The 22716-nt window shown below is 45.8% G+C and overlaps 1 protein-coding gene across 2 annotated transcripts in view; it reads right to left on the bottom strand.

Annotated features, from left to right (window-relative positions):
• Nucleotides 1-22716, bottom strand: part of SLC22A3 (solute carrier family 22 member 3) — a 93190-nt gene that overhangs the window by 2342 nt on the left and 68132 nt on the right. For both annotated transcript variants that reach the window (XM_047858490.1, XM_047858491.1), the window contains 5 exons: nucleotides 16032-16129; nucleotides 15698-15912; nucleotides 6604-6712; nucleotides 5731-5843; nucleotides 2154-2253 (listed from right to left, as the gene is read on the bottom strand). In XM_047858490.1, the coding sequence (XP_047714446.1) occupies nucleotides 2154-2253; nucleotides 5731-5843; nucleotides 6604-6712; nucleotides 15698-15912; nucleotides 16032-16129 (635 nt within the window). The remainder of the gene's footprint in view (nucleotides 1-2153; nucleotides 2254-5730; nucleotides 5844-6603; nucleotides 6713-15697; nucleotides 15913-16031; nucleotides 16130-22716) is intronic.

The raw sequence follows: 22716 nt of genomic DNA, 5'->3' as shown, positions 1-22716 counted from the left end.
ACATACTCAGGAGACACTTAGCAATGGTTGCTGACCTGAGCCAAAGTCGGACGCTTAACCGACTGAGCCACCCAGGTGCCCCAAAGCTGTGAACCTTTCTAAGCATAGATTTCCTAGCACTGAAATGAGTGAGGATAAGAACCGCAATTGCATAAAATCATTTTGACTATTAAATGAAATGGCATGTGTGAAACCATCCGTCACACTGGTACTTAAAAAATGCCGCCTTCTAGGGGCGCCTGGGTGGCGCAGTCGGTTAAGCGTCCGACTTCAGCCAGGTCACGATCTCGCGGTCCGGGAGTTCGAGCCCCGCGTCGGGCTCTGGGCTGATGGCTCAGAGCCTGGAGCCTGTTTCCGATTCTGTGTCTCCCTCTCTCTCTGCCCCTCCCCCGTTCATGCTCTACCTCTCTCTGTCCCAAAAATAAATAAACATTGAAAAAAAAAATTAAAAAAAAAAAAAATGCCGCCTTCTAATCTCTTCCTAATCTACAAGTGAGGAAAAGAACTGCCATGAGGTTATTAACACTTCGGTCTTCTTATAAATATTTTTGGTGCAAATTTTTTTTTTAAGTTGAGAGAGCCACATACTTAATTTCCAGGCCGTTATTTAGAAGGCTGGTTTTCTTTTAAAAATCAGCAGTTAAATTGTTTTTTAACTATGCAAATAATACAAGGCCATGTGTTGTAATGAGAGAATTAATCAAATAATACAAAAGTCTACAGAGTGTATGGGGCTCCTGGGTGGCTCAGTCAGTTGGGCGTCTGACTTCGGCTCAGGTCATGATCTCACGGTCCATGAGTTCGAGCCCCGCGTCGGGCTCTGTGCTGACAGCTCGAAGCCTGGAGCCCACTTCGGATTCTGTGTCTCCCTCTCTCTCTGCCCCTCCCCCACTTGTGCTCTGTCTCTATTTGTCTCTCAAAAATAAATAAAACATGTAAAAAAAAAAGTCTACAGAGTGTAAAAGTGAAGTCTTCTTCCCAATTCATTGCTATCCCAAGAGGGTCTACATTACTATATTAGATCTTTTATTCTAATATTTTACTAATTTACTAATTAGTAAATTACTAATTAATAATTTACTAGTTAGTAATTTTACTAATTTACTAATTTTTACTATTCTAATATTTTACTCTAATATTTCATATCCTCTCTTCCTCTTTTTATTATGAAACATTTCCAGCAGAGGAAATTAGAAAGAATTAGTGTAGTGTGAATTTTTCTTGATATAACTCTTCATGTTTGTGTATCGGTTAGATACTTGCCCTACACACCAGTTAGACGCCCTTCTCCAAAACTTCATCTCTCTTTCTCCTTCTCCATCTTCTATCGATCTATTTTTATCCATCCACCCACCCATCCATCCATCCATCCATCCATTATCTCTTTCTCTCTCTTTCCATCTTCTGTCTTCTCATCTAGCTCCAGAGAGGATTCGCTATTGGTTTTATTTTTTAATAAATACTGAAACAGGGGCGCCTGGGTGGCTCAGTCGGTAAAGCGGCCAACTTCGGCTCAGGTCATGATCTCACAGTTTGTGAGTTCGAGCCCCGCGTCGGGCTCTGTGCTGACAGCTCAGAGCCCGGAGCCTGTTTCAGATTCTGTGTCTCCCTCTCTCTGGCCCTCCCCCATTCATGCTCTGTCTCTCTCTGTCTCAAAAATAAATAAACGTTAAAAAAATTAAAAAAAAAAATACTGAAACACATTGTTCAGCAACTTTTCACTTTGTAATCAATCTTGAAGATCTTACCGTGTCATTCCACACAGATATATCTCAATTCTTTTCATCTCTATATAGTAAGCCATACCACGAATATATTACCATTCTCACAATCAGTTTCCTACTGATGCACATTTATTTCTGCTTTGCCAAATGACCCATTCTCTTCCTTTAGATTTTTTTTCTGAGTTTTAACACCTTAGCAATGTTTCCCTCTTCATAACCACATCTTAAAAAATAATATACATTCTTTCAGAGTTTTGCTTTTTTTTTATATTAATCTTCCAAATCAACTTTGAATCTTCTGCTTAGGACGTGAGATGACAGATTGATATTATTTCCCCCCATGAGAGTTCAATTTTCTCCACACCCTTTTTTCCCTTAGTAGTTTGAAACGTTGCTTTTATTTAAGGTGCACTGAATTTCATACGATACCTGCCAAGTTTTTCTACATCGTCCACTGTTTCTGGCAAGGCGATACCCTTGGTTTCAGGCAACAGCATCACGAGCCCGCCGCAGACAGATGCCAGGATACCTACGGAATAAAGAAAGGCGACAGCACACGAGGAACGCACAGCTGGCCCGTGGCCTCCCTCCCTGCTCACCCTGGAGCTTAACCTTAACCAGCTAACCAACTAACCTCAACCAGCCCTTACTGGCAGCAGCCCTCTGGTTACCCACCCAGCTCTCCAGTTCTCTTTTGCCACCCTTCGAAACGTGCTCTTCCTTCCTTGGACCCTGTGCGGTCCCACCGTCCCGGGACTCTTGCAAACACCTGTTCATTCGCTCACTTCACTATTACTTATCGGGCGCCTAAGTGAGAGAGAAGACCTCACCTCCTGCTTCTCACAGGACTCCTCTCAGCTTCCTTTTACCCACCAAGCGCTTTACTGGTTCCTCTCCCTCCCCTTCCTTACTGGGTCACATTACACGGTCGGACCCGTCCCCACTTTAGCCCAATGGCCATCTCTTGGAGTCTTTCTGGGCTTCTCACTGTGCGCCGAACCCTCTGGCTCCAGTGTCTGCAATGGGCTGGTGGAGGCACGGACCCTATGCCAGCCTCTCCTCTTTCGGGACCCTTCTCCCAACCTCGCGTTATCCTCCAGTTGCTGTCCCCACCTTTCCTGTTCTTTAGAGCTGAAATTCTTGAAACACCATCCTCCCCTATTTTCCACATCTCTTCACGTCCTACGGATATGCCGGTAAATGTTTAGCAACCGGCCCTCCCGAAAATACAGCGCCGACTCTGCGGATTTCCGTGGTGTGAGTACCCCCACCGCGGGCATCTCTAGGTCCTGCCACGATATCATGGATCCAGGCGGTGGGAAGGGAGGGGCGGTGACAACGTGTGATGTCGCGTCTCCCCCATAAGGACACGACGGACCAAAGTGGCCCGAAGAACACAGAGAGTAGGGAAATGTACGTGAACTAGGAAGTGATGGGGTTTGAGTAATTATCTCCTCTGTTTTTAATAGATTTGATACAGGGAAGTTTGAACAATGGCTATGCTAACCCCTGGGCTCAAAAATCCCTGAAAACTTCAGAGCTGGCCTTGGCAGGTAGGTGCTGGCTGGCGTCCTGTGCCACCCCCCCACCCCACCGCCCGCTCTCTCTGGGGTCTGCCCTGCGTGCTCCGGACCCACCTTGCCCACTGGTCGGGCCCCACGGCAGCACCGGCCGCTGGTGAAGCCGCTGCCCTCCCCTGGCCCCGCTTCTCTCTGGCCTCTTCATCCCTCTCGCATCCCTCCTCCTCTCCTCGAGGCCTCCAGGCCCTTTGCCACCCAGGACGCTTTGTCGCTCATCAGGGCTCTGTCTTGCCCGGGCCCTCTCCTTTCCTCTCACCTGGTCCCATTCCTGGGGTGGGGGTCTCAGACCCTCCCATGTCGGTGGTTATCTACACTCAGATGGCCTCCCGATCTCTGTCACCGGGCCACGCTTCTCTCCCGAGCACCGGCCCCAAAGGCTACTGGCTTTCTTGCAGGCACTTGCTGCGACCCACACCCAGACAGGTTCCTTGGTGTCCCGTGGGCCAGCTCCTCTGACGTTCACTCAACGAAGGCCTGGCTGTCTCCGCTTTTCCCAGCCAGGAGCTCGGCCTTCCCCCCTCCCTTTGCCCCTGGGGAGCCCCTCCGGGGAGCCCACTCAGTCACCCCTCTTGCCAGTTTCACTTTCTTTTTAAGTTTATTTATCGCGAGAGAGAAAGAGAGAGGAGAGAGCACGAGTAGGGGAGGGGCAGAGAGAGAGGGAGAGAGAATCCCAAGCAGGCTCCGCACTGTCAGCACAGAGCCCGACGTGGGGCTTGAACTCACAAACCATGAGATCACGACCTGAGCCCAAACCAAGAGTCAGACACTTAACCGACTGAGCCACCCAGGTGCCCCCTTGCCAGTTTTACTACTGACGTATTTCTCGAATCTCTCTGCGCCCAGTGCTCCTGGTGTCATGGCCTTAACCCCCAGCCGCCAGGCATGATCCCTTCCCTGAGGAGCTGGCTCCCCACCAGCACGGCCTCCCTCCAGCCCATTTGCACATCAGAGTCCTGCTTCTAATATGTAAACCTAACACTGTCAATCCCAGCTTAGATCTCCTAGCTTCCGCTGCTGTTTGGATAAAGAGCAAACCTTTGCGGGACCAGGAATACCCTTCATGACTGTGATCTGGTCCAGCCTGCCACCCGGCGTCCCCAACCCCCCACATCTGGCGTCTGCTTTTGACTTCCCCGCTTCCCAGACAACAGCTTCACCCTTGGCCGCTAGGCCTTCCACTGCCTGGAGCCCAGGCCCACGCTTCCCACGTAGGTAATTTCTACTCCTCTCCGATCTCAACTATGCACTCCTCCGTCCTCCTCCACTCCAGCGGGTCAGGTGTCCCTACCCCGCGCTCGCCTGCCTGCGCCCTCTGCTTTCAGTATTTAGCACACTGTGCTGTGACTGATGGTTTGGAAGGAAGTGTGGCTCTCTCCCCAGCCAGACTCGGCAGGAAGGGGGCATCAGGGCCGGCTTTCCCAGCACTTGGCTGCAAGCCAGGCCCAGACCTTGAACGACTGCCGCCCCACCCCCAGCCCAGACCATTTGGTCTTGGCTGAGCAGAGGCACGCTCTGCTTTTTCATGCTGGCCACAGAGTCAACACTGGGCTTGTTCATCAGACCCCATGAGATAAATTGCGATAATCTTTTCTTGAATTGGGTGCTGTCACGTGGTTAGGAGCTTTCCTGCCCCTAGCTAGTGAGCACTGTTAGGGATTTTGCATTATTCGGGATGTATGTCCCCACGGACTCAATATTTTCATTGCAAGTTAAACTGCTGAGCACAAAGTAGAACACAGTCTCTACCAGGAGTGAGGACGTGGAGGTGGAGGGAAGGTAGGTGGGAAGGGGCCGGCCTGTGTGCTTTCTTGCTGAAGAGAGTCGAGGCAGGGACGAGACACAGGCAGAAAGGTGAGCACAACACTTGAGAAGCACTGGACTGAATTACCCTACGCCCCCAGCCCCTGTGCCTTGCTTCTGTCCCCTCAGGAGGCCTGCGGAAACTGGAGTTGGAAGGAGGGCATGAACTTGAGAGTCATCGCAGAGCTTACGGTACGTGGGCAAGGGGTTCCACGCACAGCCTGCTTCACGTCAGAGCAAACGAAGATACGATATGTAATAGGTATCGAACATTTAAAAATCTAATTAGTTTGTAGGCTTGTTCCGAAACAGCCGGGAGGTCCAAGCTGGTCCCCTGAAAATTAGTCGTGTGGCCCCCCAATTTCAAGAGTTTTGTAGTACTGGTATGCAACTCAGAACTTAAGCAAAGAAAGCTAATGGCTCATCACGACACTTTTGTATAAAATAAATTGGAATCATTTAGGTTTCCCATAGGACTATAATCGGTTTGGCCACTCAAAACTCAAGCAGTTGTCATAAAAAAATTGAATGATCTCATTAATAGCAAACCTGGTGATCACTATAGATGAAATACAAAGAATATAGATGAAAAGCATTTAGGAATCACGTACGAAAGGAGTCCTTACCAAAGATGATAAGAGGTAGTTCTAACCAAATGGCCGCCAGCCGGAAGAGCAGAAATGGGGCTATGATTCCCCCAAAATCACATAAACCCGAGCAGAGAGAAACTCCGAAGTTTCTGCAGAGTAAAACAAACATTGTTTTAGAGACAAAAATATTTAAATGTAGTCAGGACAAGGGAAACGTTCAGATACACAGGCAACAAAGCAATCTTAGTAATATTTTCCGTTTCTGTAGCTTTCGACTTTTGAGAACTGCGACCTACTCTCCTATTTTGAAGCACGCCGCTTCCATTCTGCCCCATTTCACATCGGGCAAACGCCGAGTCACCGGGGAGCTAGGCGGTCTACAGCGCCGGTGGAAATCACTCTCCCACCGGAGGCTCACCGCCCAGCCCACGCCGCAATGCTCAGGGATCACCTCGGCACCCTCACTTGACAGTAAGGAAGGCCCGTGAATACTCCCCCAGGAAAGGAGGCCAACGTGCAGCCCACGCACGCTGCTTCACTCTGTCCTTCCTCAATCACTCACAGCTGCCAGACGTGGAATGTGGTCAGAACAGAGGCCGTAGCCTTTAAACGGGGTGATGCCGAGCGCAGTTTTGACCCACATCTAAGCAAGTACGCTACCCAGATTTTCTGATCCCACAAAACCACCGCTGTGTATAAAGATACTGATATGAGAAATATTTATGTCAAGAGATGCGGAAGGTAGCAATGCAGAAAGCAGCTATAGCTCAAAGTGGATCTTCTTTACCGGCTGCCTCCAGCCCGGGCTAATATATCATCAAGTTAAGAAAACTGTTTCATGGGTTTCAGGTGAGAACATTTGGCTGCAGAATCACTTAGGAGAAACCAGGACATGTAGGTTGGAATTACCGTAATGTTGTTGGGTACAATTCTGAATTTACCAAATAAACAATTTCAAAGGCCATGGTAATCCCTAGTCTTCCCAGGGTAGCCACTGTGGTTCTCAACCACGGTATTCCTGCAAATAGAAAATGTGGAAGGGCAGAGTTAGGGGTTTGCTTTCAATGAAATATCACAAAACAACGAAAGGCATTTGTTTAGTGTTCCCCCAGCCCTAAGTCTTTGATAATTTTAAGCACAAATGACAGATATCTTCTAATATTGTAGCCAAATTTATTTTTAAGTGTTTATTTATTTTTGAGAGAGAGAGAGAGAGAGAGACAGAGCATGAGCAGGGGAGGGGCAGAGAAAGAGGGAGACACAGAATCCAAAACAGGCTCCAGGCTCTGAGCTGTCAGCCCAGAGCCCGATGCGGGGCTCCAACTCCCGAGCTGTGAGACCATGACCTGAGTGGAAGTTGGACGCCTAACCGACTAAGCCACCCAGGTGCCCCATATTGTAACCAAATTTTAGCAGCAACAACCACCAGGACGATAGCTCATATTTAGTGTGCTAGTTGCCTTTCTGAGCAGGGTTAGATGATGGAAATACAATTCAAGAATGATTTGTTCAGCAGCCACTGTATTGAAAACAGCGTTCCCGGCACTGCCATCCTAGAGGGCCTGCGTCCCCTGGCCTTCTGGAAGGTGATCTTCACTTGGGCCCTTGAGAACCGTTATCACAGCCTATTGCCCATTTGCCCTCTCTCTGTTCCCACCCCTTAGTGATAACACACAGAACACCTGCTCCAAGAAGGCCAGAAAGAATCGGGATGTGAAGCCAATGTTGCTTTCTAGAGGGTAGCAAAGGCTTGGAGACTGGAACCTTCAGAAGGGAAGATCTATGCCTTGTGTTATCGGTAGGGTGTATATTTCTTATTGTCTTCCCCATCCCCAATCTTGCTACTTCCCCAAGAAATCATCTAGAAGAGGCCAGATTCTTAAAAATCAGTTGGTTCATTCATTTAAAAATGAACTGTTCTAGGGGCTGCACTGGTTATATGAGGAAATTCTCCTATCCTCCAAAGTAACTAGGGGAAAAAGCTCAAAGTTCTTCATTAAATGTTTTATTTCTTTTGAGTTTTAACAGAAGAGGGAGTAAACTATCTTTGCCCTAAAAAAGTCAGTGCTCTAAATTTCTTAAGAGTTGCACAAAAACAGACACTCAGATCAATGGAACAGAGTAGAGAACCCAGAAATGGACCCACAAATGTATGGCCAACTAATCCTTGACAAAGCAAGAAAGAATATCCAATGGAATAAAGACAGTCTCTTCAGCAAACGGTGCTGGGAAAACTGGACAACGACATGCAGAAAAATGAACCTGAGCCACTTTCTTACACCAGATACAAAAATAAACTCAAAATGGATGAAAGACCTAAACGTAAGACAGGAAGCCATCAAAATCCTTGAGGAGAAAGCAGGAAAAAACCTCTTTGACCTTGGCCGCAGCAACTTCTTACTCAAGCCATCTCCAGAGGCAAGGGAAACAAAAGCAAAAATGAACTACTGGGAACTCAAAAAATAAAAAGCTTCTGCACAGAGAAGGAAACAATCAGCAAAACTAAAAGGCAACTGACGGAATGGGAGAAGATATTTGCAAATGACATATCAGATAAAGGGATAGTACCTAAAATCTATAAAGAACTTATCAAATTCAACACCCCCAAAAACAAATAATCCAATGAAGAAATGGGCAAAAGACATGAAAAGACACTTCTCCAAAGAAGACATCCAAATGGCCAGCCGACACATGAAAAAATGCTCAACATCAGCCATCATCAGGGAAATACAAATCAAAACCACAATGAGATACCACCTGACACCTGGCAGAATGGCTCACATGAACAACTCAGGCAACAACAGATGTTGGCGAGGATGCGGAGAGAGAGGATCTCTTTTGCACTGCTGGTGGGAATGCAAACTGGTGCAGCCACTTTGGAAAACAGTATGGAGGCTCCTCAAAAAATTAAAAATAGAACTACCCTATGACCCAACAATTGCACTACTAGGTATTTATCCAAAGGATACAGGTATGCTGTTTTGAAGGGGCACATGCACCCCCATGTTTATAGCAGCACTATCAACAATTGCCAAAGTATGGAAAGAGCCCAAATGTCCATCGATGGATGAATGGATAAAGAAGATGTGGTATATATATATATATATATATATATATATATATATATATACACACACACACACACACACACAATGGAGTATTACTCGGCAATCAAAAAGAATGAAATCTTGCCATTTGCAGCTACGTGGATGGAACTAGAGGGTATTATATTATAAGTGAAATTAGTAAGTCAGAGAAAGACAAATATTGTATGCCCTCACTCATATGAGGACTTTAAGAGACAAAACAGATGAACACAAGGGAAGGGAAGCAAAAATAATATAAAAACAGGGAGGGGGACAAAACATAAGAGACTCTTAAATATGGAGGACAAATAGAGGGTTACTGGAGGAGGTGTGGGAGGGGGGATGGGCTAAATGGATAAGGGGCACTAAGGAATCTACTCCTGAAATCATTGTTGCACTATATGCTAACTAACTTGGATATAAATTTTTTAAATGTTAAAAAAAGAATGATTAGCAAGATTCATACACACACACACACACAAAGAGTTGTGCGACTCATGCCATCCGTCCTTAGTGGACACGGGTCTGAGATATGTGACTGATGGACAAGCACGTATCTGCTCTCCCAAGCAAAGCTAAGGACATCCTGACTTCCATCTTTGAAAATGAAATTCTTCCCTTTTATATTCATATTTATTCATGCTCACTCAGTACTAAATGGTCCTCTTGTCTCCTAGAAGGATTAATGCTCATTCCCGAGCACATGATTTTTTTAGTAGAAAAGCAGGTGTGGAGGTGGAGGATGAAAGAAAAGAATCGAGCTTGGTAGATTGTCTTCTCTACAGAATAGTCAACGACAACAGCAACAACAACAAAGCTAAAACCGACCAAATAAAACCATTGCCTAGGATGTCAAGCACAGAGAAAGACGGTTTAAGAATCCAGATCACTGCTGGGAGGCTCCGGGTTACTACATTTTGACCGCAAACTGGCCGAGGACGTCCTGGTGTACTTGACGTTTTTCCCAGATGAGGACACCTGTAGCTCTCACGCTAACAGTTACATCAGGGGGTGAGGAGTATCAGGATTGTGCTGATGTGCTGGGCTGCCATGTGCCCTGGCACAGAGCAGTGGTAAACATGTGTTTTATTTAGGCCTTGCCTCTTCATGAAGGCCAGAGAGGGGGACTAGGAAATGCATTCCACCCCAGCCTTCAATGAGCAGGTGGTACAGCGCCAGGGGCCAGGGAACGGAAAGTGGGAGCCCTTGCCCAGATTCCCTGGGTCCCAGCCCGACCGGGCAACCTCTCACTGTTCTCGGGCTGCAAAGAATGTCGCCGGCTACCGTGGAAATGACTTGATTATCCAGGTTAAATTCTTAAGTTAGAGGGTTTTTTTTCCTACTGAATCAAGACTACTCTACAAGTGAGTCCCGCTGATAACTTTCATGACAATTTAAGTTTACGAGTGAGGCTATCACCGTTTGCCAGAAAGAACCACACGAAACCCAAGAAACCGAACACACACACACACGCGCGCACACACACACACACACACACACGCAACACGTGGTTAGCTCAGTGAATACAGACAGATAACAAGTCAATTCAGCGGTATGTTGAGAAAATGCTGTCAAGCGGCCACCCTTGGGGAGACATGGTTTCTCCTACATGCTGACTTTACCCCGAAAGACTCTCAGTTCGTTCCGAGCAGCAGAGGCCACTATCTAACCACCCTGAGCTAGAGATTTCGGTGAAACGTGTAATAAAACAGAAGTCCCAAGGGCACTGCACTGTTCGTGAACTTAAAAGTGAAGTGAAAGCGATTTGTCAGGAAGTGTAAATGATGTGTGGATATTACGGATGCAAACAGAGACTTCTGATCATCCATCGCAGGAATGCTCGAAGTTCGTCTCAGAGAGGCAACAGGCACCTTTCAGGAACAGTGACAAGAAAACACACAAGACAACTTAAAAATGAGGAGTGACCCTGGAACTAGGCTCCGTGGAGTCCTGAGAACACAGAGAAAGATGGTCCCTCTGAATAGACGTTTATTTGGCCAAGGGACTGGAGATTACTGAGAATAATGCCTCAGTTTTTGAAGAAAGGATATGCAGGATTTTAAATGAACACTATTTTACATCTCCTCTGACGGTACCATCTGCTTGGAGTTCTGAAATAAAACGGTAGTGAAAATTTGTAATAGAGATATGTAAATTAAGATGTATTGGCTTACTCCTCACTTCAAGAGAAATAAAAGGCAGAATTCTCCTTTCAAAAAGACTACTTACCAAAAGGGCTAGGTTTGTACCCATCCTAAACAAACCCAAATGAAAGATGCAGACAGCTACGGATAAAGAAAACCTAGTTCTCAGACTTCAATTAGAGTTCAGAAATTTGGGTCAAAAGCAGAGTGCCTTAAGTGAAGAGACAGCCAGAAAGACTTTCTTTTTCCAGAACGTCATTCTTTAGACCATGAAAAGTTGTGCTCAGTGGAGGCAAAGCCAGTTAAATTGTTCTCTAAGAGATAATTTTAGAGCTGATTCCTCTAAAAGGCTAATCAGCATTCAGTGCAGGGGCCCTCCTCCTGTTCATGACGTCAAGAACGACTGAGAGGAAGAGTCTTTCTAATGTTAATCCAGCAGCCCAAGTAACCAGGTCCAAAACCTCCCTTAAGTAGAAGTTAGGGCTGCCAACTCCAGCGAGGAACCTCTGTTAAAATTTGGGGCTCACAAGGAGCATTAGGGCTTGAACCTCTTCTTGTCAATCATGGCCGACGTAGGCTTTTATAAAAGCAGCTGAATCTGTGAATGTACACATCAGATGTGTCCAGAATAAAAGCAATTATTTTTCAGTCCTGCTGAGAACAATTCTAAGGCTGACATCGGGAAATTATGTCTTCAAAATAAGACGGATCAGACCAGACAGAAAAGTCTATTCCTTGCCTTATGGTTTTCAATTGATGAGTGTTCTCTACAAAATAGCTCCGTTCCCACACATTTAGTTCCTCCAACGTTGGTGTGGACATATGGCTTAGAATGCTTTCTGGGATCGTGCGGGATGCAGCACCCATCCAAATGAGCCCAGTCAGTCCGGGGCCAGAGAGAATTTTCCAGGGAAAGAGTGTATCATGAAATGATGGGCCACCTGTAAGTCATTAACCTTTCTCCACACCTTCCTAATTTCATATGCAATAAATACTTAATTCCTATTCCATGTGCTATGAGGACAGAAGACTTCGCTCTAGGGAACTAAATCCAAAATGATACCGTGTCAAAAAGGGAAACAACAGCGAGGTCTCCAATGTTCCCCATTCGTCCCCCTTCTAGTTCAATTGTGCGTTGTTCACAAGGATAAGAGCTACGTCTATCTTGTTCAGGCTCTGTTCCCACTCCTAATTTAGCGGTGGCAATTAATAGATACTAAATAGGGGCGCCTGGGTGGCTCAGTCGGTTGAGCATCTGGCTTAGGCTCAGGTCATGATCTCGCGGTCTGTGAGTTTGAGCCCTGTGTCGGGCTCTGTGCTGACAGCTCGGAGCCTGAAGCCTGCTTCGGATTCTGTGTCTCCCTCTCTCTCTGCCCCTCTGCCACTCATGCTCTGTCTCTCTCTGTCTCAGAAATAAATAAACATTTAAAAAAAAGATACTAAATAGACATGTATTGACCAATATGAGTTATACAGATTCCTCGACTGTTAGAATGCTTGAATACAGTGTAGTGGGTTGAATAGTGTCCCCTAGAGTTCATGTCCACCCAGAACCTAGAATGTGACTGTATTTCTATATGGATCTTTGCAGATGACATAAAGAAGAGAAAGTCATACGAGGGTGGAGGTGGACATTGGAATGATGTCAAGCAACACCCAAGATTCCTGACAACTGCCAGAAATTAGGAGGAGGCAGGGAAGGATTCTCGCCCAGAGCCTTCAGAGAGAGTGTGGGCCTGCCCACACCGGGATTTCAGATTTCCAGTGTCCGAGACTGTGAGAGAATACGTTTCTGTTGTTTCAAGCCACCCGGGATGTGGTGCTTTGTTACTATAGCCCTAGGAATCTGGTATACTCACCAAAAATGAGATCAGTGTAAATAAACAGTTCTGTTTATCATCAACCATTCCAATCAGAAGACTTTACATCTTTTAAAAAAATTTTTTTTAATGTTTATTTATTTTTAAGAGACAGAGAGAGACAGAATGTGAGTGGGGGAGGGCAGAGAGAGAGGGAGACACAGAATCCGAAGCAGGCTCCAGGCTCCGAGCTGTCGGCACACAGCCCGACATGGAGCTTGAACTCACCAGCTGTGAGATCACGACCTGAGCCAAAGTCAGACGCTTAACCAACTGAGCCACCCAGGCGCCCCAGAAGACTTTACATCTTTTCTAGTCTGAAGGGGGGCATTTCTGTAATTTTATTTAAATAGGGTTTGGGGACTTCATAAACCTTCATATAATTAACAAACTCATCTGTAAATGTCTATTTTCACTTCCACAATACTGGAGCTTCTTTCTTGACCCTCAAGTGATTCTCAAAAGAAAAGACAGACTCTTTGGGGCCGACAAAAGGGCTCCCAGAGAATCAGCCCTCTCAGTATCCCCCACCCCACATACCCCGGAACATGGAAAGAACGAACTTGCTCTAATTCCTATGCATTCCGTGGGGCTTTGAAAAGCTTCCCCGTCCTGCGTCTGCTGTGTCCTGTGGCAGAGATAACGCGGGTTGTGTTAACAGTGCACTTGGGGTCACCCGCCACCTCCTCAGCGTGCACTGGCCTCGGGCCCTCCCACGAACTCTGACTTCTCCCTGAAATCACCCTGTGCCCCCCGGGCCGCCTGCCACAACCTTAACTCCTGCTCTCGGCATCTCTCTCCTCACTGGAGAGATCCAACCTGATGCGGCGAGCAGGAAGCTCGCGGGACCATGCCCAAGTTCCTGGCACGGCCAGGGAGGCCAGTCACTGCTGGTGGCAGGTATCCTCGGCCCCTTTTCGTGCATGTTCCAGCAATAACAGAGAACGTGTGGTCCCAGGACTCCCGAAGATGGCTCATACTTCTGAGAGCTCTGCCCTACTGTGGACAATCTCCACTACCCTTCCCTTCTATCCACTACATTTCCTTTCTCTTCCTTTTTTAAGCTTATTTATTTTTTTAGTAATGTCTACACCCAATGTGTACGAACTCGTGACCCTGCGGTCAAGAGTCACATGCTCCTCTGACTGAGCGAGCCAGGTGCCCCTGTCTAGTACGTTTCTTTTCCTTCGTATGTGCCGAGTTCTCGCCTCCGGAAGCTTTTCCTGACTACTTCATGCATATCACTGCTTGCGTCTATTTTTTTAATCAGTCAGAGCCTTCAGAGAGATTTATTTTCCTAAATCTTGTATTGTTGGCTCTGGAGCAACAGGTTTAAATTGCGTGAGTCCACCCACAAGCAGACACTTTTCACAGTGCTGTACTGTAACTGTATTTTCTTTTCCTTATGAGTTTCTTAATAACATTTTCTTTTCTCTAGCTTACTTGATTGTACGAACACAGAATATAACACATACAGCATACAAAATATGTGTTAACTGACTGTTTTGTTGTTGGTAAGGCTTCCGGTCAACAGAAGGCTATTAGCAGTTAAGTTTCGGGGGAGTCAAAAGTCATATTCAGATTTCCAACCATGCAGGGAGTCAGCGCCCCCACCGTTGTGTCAAAGGTCAACTGTAAATAATTCCATTATTTCATGTATTATAGTGAGTTGTGAAAGCATTAAAGTGTCTATATCCCAACATTACCTCGGTGTTTACAGCAGCATTATCAGCAAGAGCCAAGTTACGGAACGACCCCAAATGTCCATTGACTGATGATGAATGGATAAAGAACCTATCGTATAGATATGCAATGAGATACTACTCAGTCATAAAAAGAATGAAATATTGCCATTTTAAATGCAACCGTGTGGAAGGAGCTGGAGAATATTATGCTAAATGAAATAAGCCAGTCAGAAAGACAAAAACCACATGATTTCACTCATGTGCAATTTAAGAAACGTAAGACATGAACGTGGGGGAAAGAGAGGCAAGGAACAAACAGACTCTTAACTACAGAGAATAATCTGAGGGTTGCCGGAGGGGAGGTAGGCAGGTGGTCGGATGGATTCAATGGGTGATGGGTATTAGGGAGGGCATTTGCTTTTTAAAATTTTTTTTAATTTTTAAATTTATTTTTAAGAGAGAGAGAGAGAGCGTGAGCAGAGGAGGGGCAGAGAGAGAAGGAGACACAATCCAAAACGGGCTCCAGGCTCCGAACTGTCAGCACAGAGCTCAATGTGGGGCTCGAACCCACAAACCGCGAGATCATGACCTGAGCTGAAGTCGGACGCTCTACTGACTGAACCACCCAAGCGCCCCAGGAGTGCACTTGTTGTGATGAGCACTGGGTGTTGCATGTAAGTGATGAATCACTAAATTCTACCCTTGGAGCGATTATTACACTATACATTAACTAACTGGAATATGAATAAAAACTTGTAAGAAAAAAAATTTAAAAATAAGGTATCTACATCTCTTACTAGGTTGTGAACCTTTGGAAGTCAGAAGTGTCTTCCTTTCCTCCTTTTGTAACCCTGGTGCTTTGCATGGGGCCAGTGATATGGCAGAAGCTCAGGAAATATGCAAAACATGGTCGGCGATATCATGAAAATAAGTCAAATAAAGGCGATCAAAAGCAAGTTACATGGCTACAAGCTAGATTTTGCACATCTATTTCATCCATAAATGCACCTGAAGTGGAGAAAACAGAAAAGTCTATGGAACCAACCGCTATACTCAAACTCGTTACGCTGATCAAGCAGAAAATCGAGTGCCATCACTACAGCTTGCCTGGTGCTAAGATTTTGATGCAGTGATACGTTTTCTGAGGACAAGAGGCTCCCATTCTTGATTATTTTGATTTAAGACTACTTCAAGGCCTTGAGTGCCCAACAGATTCAGGGGCCCATTACCTTCTGGTAAGAATGCGGTGACAAGGCAGGCCACGCCTGCCACCATGTTGCTTCCCGCAAAGGGAAGGCGGCGTCCAAAACGCTCAATGGTCAGTAAGATCAAGAGGGCTGCAGGCAACTCCACAACTCCCGAGATGAAGAAGTCGATATATAGGTTGCCTCCTATAATCCCCAGGCGCATGACGAGTCCTTGATAAACCACGGCACTTGTGAACCTGGGGCGACATTGAGAGACAATGGAGATCAAGTAAGACATAACTTCAGCCTGACCTGCAGAAGGGGACGCGTCGTAAATTCGATACAAGGTTTTGAGCTCATCACAAGTCAGACTTACCAAGCAAACATAAGAATAAGTGTGCACTTCCTCATTTGGGGAGTCCTCACCAGATCTAAAAAGGATGGGTTACTAACTTCCTCATCTGTAACAGTGATCTATATGAGAGAAGCAGATTTCAGTAGCAAATACAGCAAGAAACACCTGCACATTATAGATTTTCACTGGCCAGGTTCAAAGCCACCGAGTCAAATGATTTGACTGAACTGACCAGGGTCTTTCCACTTACTACATCTGAAAACCTGAGAATGAAGACTTTTGATTCCCTCGCTTTGTTAAAAGGTCAATTTCACCAAGATGTGGTTGCCACACTGACACTCAAGCACGTATCAGCAGTACTGAATTCTAATCTGACTAAACAAGGAAAAACGGGGTGTTTTAAAGTAAAATACATTTGTGCATTTATGAAACTGGAGAAAATAAACGTGAAAGTGGCAAAAGCAGGGGGGATCCAAACAAGTGTTTCTTTGTTGAATATCAACCTGGTGTTAACACACCAAATACTAGCGAGTTCAACAGCAAGCACTGCACCAAAGAGATCAATTTGCTTCCGTCCGTTTCCTGGAATCCAGCATCTTTTGGAGCCAGGAAAATTCAGCTCATCTCTAGTCGGCCGTCCAAGAAGTTGGGTCTTTTCTTGAGCTGCATTAAACACATACTGCTGTTTGCCTACCATGTATAAGGTACTGTAAGGGAAACAAAGCTGAACAGCAGACCCTGGGTCACCACGGCTGCTCCGGTCTAGCATGCCAAAGGAATCCTACCAGAATGCCCTCAGGCGACAGTTCCCATGCTCTTGCACATTCTGTCTCCTCTGCCCTTCGACCTCCCCAGTCGCGATTCCAGCTCCACTGGGAGGCCTTTCTGAGGCCGCCCGATCTGTGCGTCTCATCTGCACGTCTACTTCTCTTTCTCCCTCCCCGAGCTCTGGAGCTCCAGGAGGGCATGGGCCGTGTTGTAGCACCAAGCAAAGTGGCCGGTCAACCAACGTTTGGGTGATGACTGAGTGTGAAGCCAGAAGTCAAGTGCCCAGGCCATGCCTGTTCCCTCGGAATACTGCCCTCAGTCTTTGTCCTACTAAGTGAGAGCCCCGACTAGGAAAGACAGGACCCCTACTATCTTCTTACTCAACTCCACATCCGGTCAAGACTGAGCGGAGATTTAGGGAAAATTTCCCCCAAGACTTTGAGACAAAAGTCTCTCTGCCAGCAGTCACAGGAATTTGACTTAGAGCACGCTCACACTGATAGTACTTTGTTAATCACCTAGTCGAGCATTACACTTGATGGCGAAAACAAAGTTTGATATCTCCTGTCAAGGCTTGCTCTAAGGAAAGTCACACACACACACACACACACACACACACACACACACAGACTGCAAAAATGAATGTCTTTGGATCACTTTCTCTTCCTCAGTCTTTCCAATACTGTATTTCTTCTATAGCGAGACACAAGTTTTTCACATTTTAACACCTCTTAAATTGGGATGGGTCCTACAACTGAGCTAATAAGAAAACAATATGTTTAATAGAATGTTTTTTCTTACTTAATGGTACATAAAATGATGGGTTTTACAATCAATAGTGTCATAGCTCGGGGGAAACAACACTAGTTTCCATGACAATACCCGTGGAAGACTGTTAATGGATTCCACTGTCCACTCTTTCCTCCTCCCGATTGATAACAGAATCCACTGAATTTTAGTTGGGCATATGGCTGCCTAGCTAGAGTCACATTTTCTAGCCTCTTTTTCAACTGTGGGTGGCTATTTGACTAAAATCTCGGCAATGACGTGCGAATAGAAGCCAGGTATTTAATTAAGCTCTACATACAATCCTTTGAAAAGGATGGCTTTGCTCTTCCTTCACTGCCTTCCCTCTCCTAAGGGATAGAAGGAGAAGATACTAGCGAACCAGCTTCTACGATACAACCTACTGCAGTTGACAGTGGACAAACAAGGTAACTGGAACCTGGGTCCTGGAGGCCCTCATGGAGCAGAACTGTCTTCCGTTGCTGGGCCTGCTTACCTCTGGGTGGGAATGTTAAAGACCCTTCTCTTCCCTCCCTCTTTCCTCCCTCCCTCCCTCACTCCTTCACTCCCTCCTCCTTCCCTCTTCCCTTCCTCCCTCCCTCCTTCCTTCCTTCCCTCCCTCCTTTGTTCCTTCCTTCCTTCCTCCCTCTCTCCTTCCCTCCTCCTTCCTTTCCTTCCTTCCTCCTTCCTTCCTTCCTCCCTCCCTTCTCCTTCTTTCCTTCCTTCCTTCCTTCCTTCCTTCCTTCCTTCCTCCTCCCTCTTCCCTCCCTCCTTCCTCCCTCCCTCACTCCTCCCTCCCTCCTTACTTCCTTCCTCCCTCCCTCCTTACTTCCTTCCTCCCTCCCTCCTTCCTTTCCTCCTTCCTTCCTTCCTTCCTTCCTTCCTTCCTTCCTTCTTCCCTTCCTCCCTCCCTCCTTCCTTCCTTCCCTCCCTCCTTTGTTCCTTCCTTCCTTCCTCCCTCCCTCCTTCCCTCCCTTCCTTCCTTCCCTCCTCCCTCCTTCCTTCCTTCCTCCCTCCATCCCTCCCTGCTTCCTCCCTCCCTTTCCTCCCTCCTTCCCTCTCCCTCTCTCCCTCCCTTCTCCTTCCTTCCTTCCTTCTTTCCTTCCTTCCTTCCTCCTCCCTCTTCCCTCCCTCCTTCCTTCCTCCCTCCCTCCCTCTCTCCTCCCTCCCTCCTTCCTTCCTCCCTCCCTCCCTCTCTCCTCCCTCCCTCCCTCACTTCCTTCCTCCCTCCCTCCTTCCTTCCTCCCTCCTTCCTTCCCTCCTTCCTACTTTCCTTCCTCCTCCCTCTTCCCTCCCTCCTTTCTTCCTCCCTCCCTCCCTCCCTCTCTCCTCCCTCCCTACTTCCTTCCTCCCTCCCTCCCTCCTTCCTTCCTCCCTCCTTCCCTCCTACCTTCCTTCCTTTCTTCCTTCCTTCTTCCCTTCCTGCCTCCCTCCTTTCCTTTGCACCTTCCTTCCTTTCTCATTCTATTTTTTGGGTCTCCATTTCAGCAGCAAGTTGACCTATACACTCAACTAATAACGTGCTTATTAAAATGTTCCCTGATCTGCTCTTCTAAATGCTAAGACGCCAGTAAAGGGTTTTAAAAATCTATCTTCACTGTTGCTGGTCCAAAAATAAAGCAGGAATACCAAAAGTGGAAGAACTTAGTATATTACAACAATATATCATTATATGGTTGGTTATCAAATGTCTTCCACAACTATCTTGTCCACATCAAAACGGTTCACTTCTAAGGAGCATGTAGTATTTGTTAGATTCTGGGCTATTTTCCATGGATTATTTCACTTGATTATCATCAAAACTCTCTAAAGTTAGTCCTTTTTATCAATCCTGTTTTGTAAATACATTAAAAAAAAAAAACAAACAAGCCTTAGGGCATTCAAGATTAAATGGAGGGTGGTTGAGCCAGGATTTGAAGTCAAGCAGTTGATGGAGATCCTTTATTCTTAATCCTCACACTGCACTGCTGAATGTATGAAAAGCTTTTTGTTCTAGAAAAGTTCTTTGTAGTTGATGGTCACTTCATTTTTAGAGAAGGACATTACACATTTGGCCAAAAATCTAACGGCCTTTAGTTAAGACACTATTTTTTGGAAAAGTTGGATGTGACTAAAATAATTTAAATCTTGAGGATCTTTAAATTCAAGACCAAAACGACCCATAAGGTGAGGGCGGTGTTCCCCCACGGATGTATCACTTATTCCAGTGATTCTTTTCTCTTCCCTTATGGCTCTTCCGAGCCTCAGGCTTGGGTCGGCTTCACTGTGCTCATTCAGACTGGGGAGCCCTTCCCATCCACACATCTCCACCACTGCTCACCCAGAGCACACAGGGGGCGACAATCTTTTCTTTTCTACAGCAACATCTGCAGCGACTTGTTATGGGTTCTTTTTCATTTGCTCTTCAGTCTTATTTTCTCCCTGGAGCTGTGACTCCATACAAATTCACTTTCATTCATGTCCCAGTGTCAACACGCCAGAGTTCAAGGGAAATCATGTATCACGTATTTTAAGATCTCTGGTCAATTCAGATAGATAATTTGGCATTTAAACACCTTGGTAGATTTTTCAATTACTCACGGTTCTTAACTATTTCTAGCTGATAAAATAACTTCGCATCATCCCTCGCCTTTGTGTAAGCTCTGCAGATGTCACTTTTTCTTGATCGTATCTCCAGGCTGGTTAAGTTACTGCATGACCACAGAACTGTGACATGTGAGATTTTGACAAGACAATAGAAGTCTGATGGTTTGACCCAGAGGTTGGCAAACTTTTTCTGCAAAGGGCCAGATCAGAAATACCTTTGGTTCTGTGCGCTATATATAGTCTCTGTCGGAACGACTTAACCTTCCCATTGTAGCGTGAAAGCAGCCATAGATGGAAACACCAACAGATGACCGTGACTGGATCCCAGTAAAACTTTGTTTATGAGAACAGGCAGCAAGCCAGGTCTGGCCCGCAGGCTGTAGATTGCTGATCTCTGAGCTCCAGGGTTACTGCCAGAGTAAATTATAGATACTATTCTTATGTCTATCACAGAGAAGAAGTTGAGGCACAGGAAAGATAAGTAGCTTACTCAGTGACGACACACAGATAGCAGGGTAACATCTAAGCCTGTATACTGCTAACCATTAGGCTATACTGTGTCTACAGAATACAAAGTACAATATTTTATTATTTAAAAATATGCTTGTATCACTCGTTAATAGTTCTTACGGGGTAGTGGGATTGTAGTGGTTTTTATTCTCTTCCTTTTTGTTACAAATATTCTCTTAAAATTAAAATTTAAACCTAGAGTACTTTCCTAAAAAGAAAAAAATACAGCTCCCCTTTAAAGTAACGGATTTAAATTAGACCCTAATGTACGTTTTTTACTGTTGACTCAGTGTCAATCTCCCTTTCTCTTTCTTTTTTTTTTTTTTTTTTTCCCAACGTTTATTTATTTTTGGGACAGAGAGAGACAGAGCATGAACGGGGGAGGGGCAGAGAGAGAGGCAGACACAGAATCGGAAACAGGCTCCAGGCTCTGAGCCATCAGCCCAGAGCCTGACGCGAGGCTCGAACTCCTGGACCGTGAGATCGTCACCTGGCTGAAGTCGGACGCTTAACCGACTGCGCCACCCAGGCACCCCTCCCTTTCTCTTTCTTAATGGAGCTGCCACTGCCCCCACCCCACCACCCCTCATCCATTTGTGTTCTCACGGGAGCTGATTCTGTTTCCAGTTGTAGGGCAGACCTGATTACCAAAGGGTAATTTCATCCTCTGTACAAGGGGCTGGGCAGGTGACCCGATCTGAACCAATGAGAAATGGCCATGTGACCCAATTTGAACCAATGAGAAAAGACCTCCAGAAAGTCCTTCACTGACCTTAAGCCAGAGGCTCCTGAAGGAATCTTCTCTCTGGATTCTCAGGAAATTAGTGAGAAAATGGTGGGCTCAAACAGATCTTAGCAGCCATGGTTCCCAGGAGGGAACCAATGTAAAGAGAAGCCATCCAGGCAGCAGGGTAGAGAGGAAGGAAACCATGGCTCGATGGGACTGTTGAGACCCAGGTCTAGCCAACCCTGAACGGGGCTGTAACTCTAGAATTCCTGATACACAAGCCAGGAAATGGGCTTCCTGTCTAAGCCCATGTAAGTTGGTTTCTGTAACTCGTTGCCAAAAGCAGGATTATCTGGAGAATTCAGGGCAGAACAATGCTTTGGCATTAATAATTGAATATTTTAGGCAAAATAATTCTCTGTTAACTAATTAAAAATAATTGCTTTTGTATTCCAACTTAGTAAAAATATTCAGTGTTCATCTTAGTTTCAAATTCTTAAGATTTAGAATCAAGCAGTCACATGATCCCTGCTTTCCCAAAGCACAAGTTTAATGCCTAATATGTACCCTCTACCAAAAGAACATGCAGTATGGATAAAACCGAAGGTAATCAAGACCATAAAACCAATCTTCCCTGTCCAGTGAAGGAAGGGATTAATAGTACTTCCAAGCAAGTGAGCATTTTGCCAATTTAAGAGTAAATCCAGCTGGTTTTTGATTTACTGACATGTTCTCCATAGTGACGCAGATATTCTGAAAGACGACCCACTTTCTGGGTGTCCAAAGACCTTGAGAGACTAAATGCAGTATCTTGGATGGAATTCATCCAATAAAGTCTTGGCAACTCATTCTCAGTGGCTGCTGCAGCTACTTTTTTTTTTTTTTTTTACAGCAACTTCTAGGTCTCTACTTTGAAATTAAGCTGGGTTTATTTTCTGTTGCCAAAGGGTTACTGAATTTCACTTACTCTGAGTCAGATACAAAAGGGTAGAAAGGCTATATTAGGTTATCATATATACGTATTTTAATTCGCTTTATCGACACAGAACTTTCATACAATAGAAGTCAGCAATTCCAAGGGTACACTTCGGTGAGTTTCGACTAATGGGTTGAGTTGTAGAAATCCCTACTTCCACCGTCGCCACCGTGAGATGGAACGTCTCCATTACCCTCAGGAAGTTTCCTCCTGACTCTACGGTCACCCTCTCCCCACGCCCAACTCTTAGCCCCTGGAACCCCCTCATCTGTTTTCTGTCATAACAGTTTTGCCTTTTCTAGAATTTCATATAAAGGGAGCCACACAGAATGTTATCTTTTGTGTCTAGCGTG

The sequence above is a fragment of the Prionailurus viverrinus genome, chromosome B2 (assembly GCF_022837055.1).
Source record: "Prionailurus viverrinus isolate Anna chromosome B2, UM_Priviv_1.0, whole genome shotgun sequence".
Classification (NCBI taxonomy): domain Eukaryota; kingdom Metazoa; phylum Chordata; class Mammalia; order Carnivora; family Felidae; genus Prionailurus; species Prionailurus viverrinus.
This window is presented reverse-complemented; position numbering and strand designations above follow the sequence as displayed.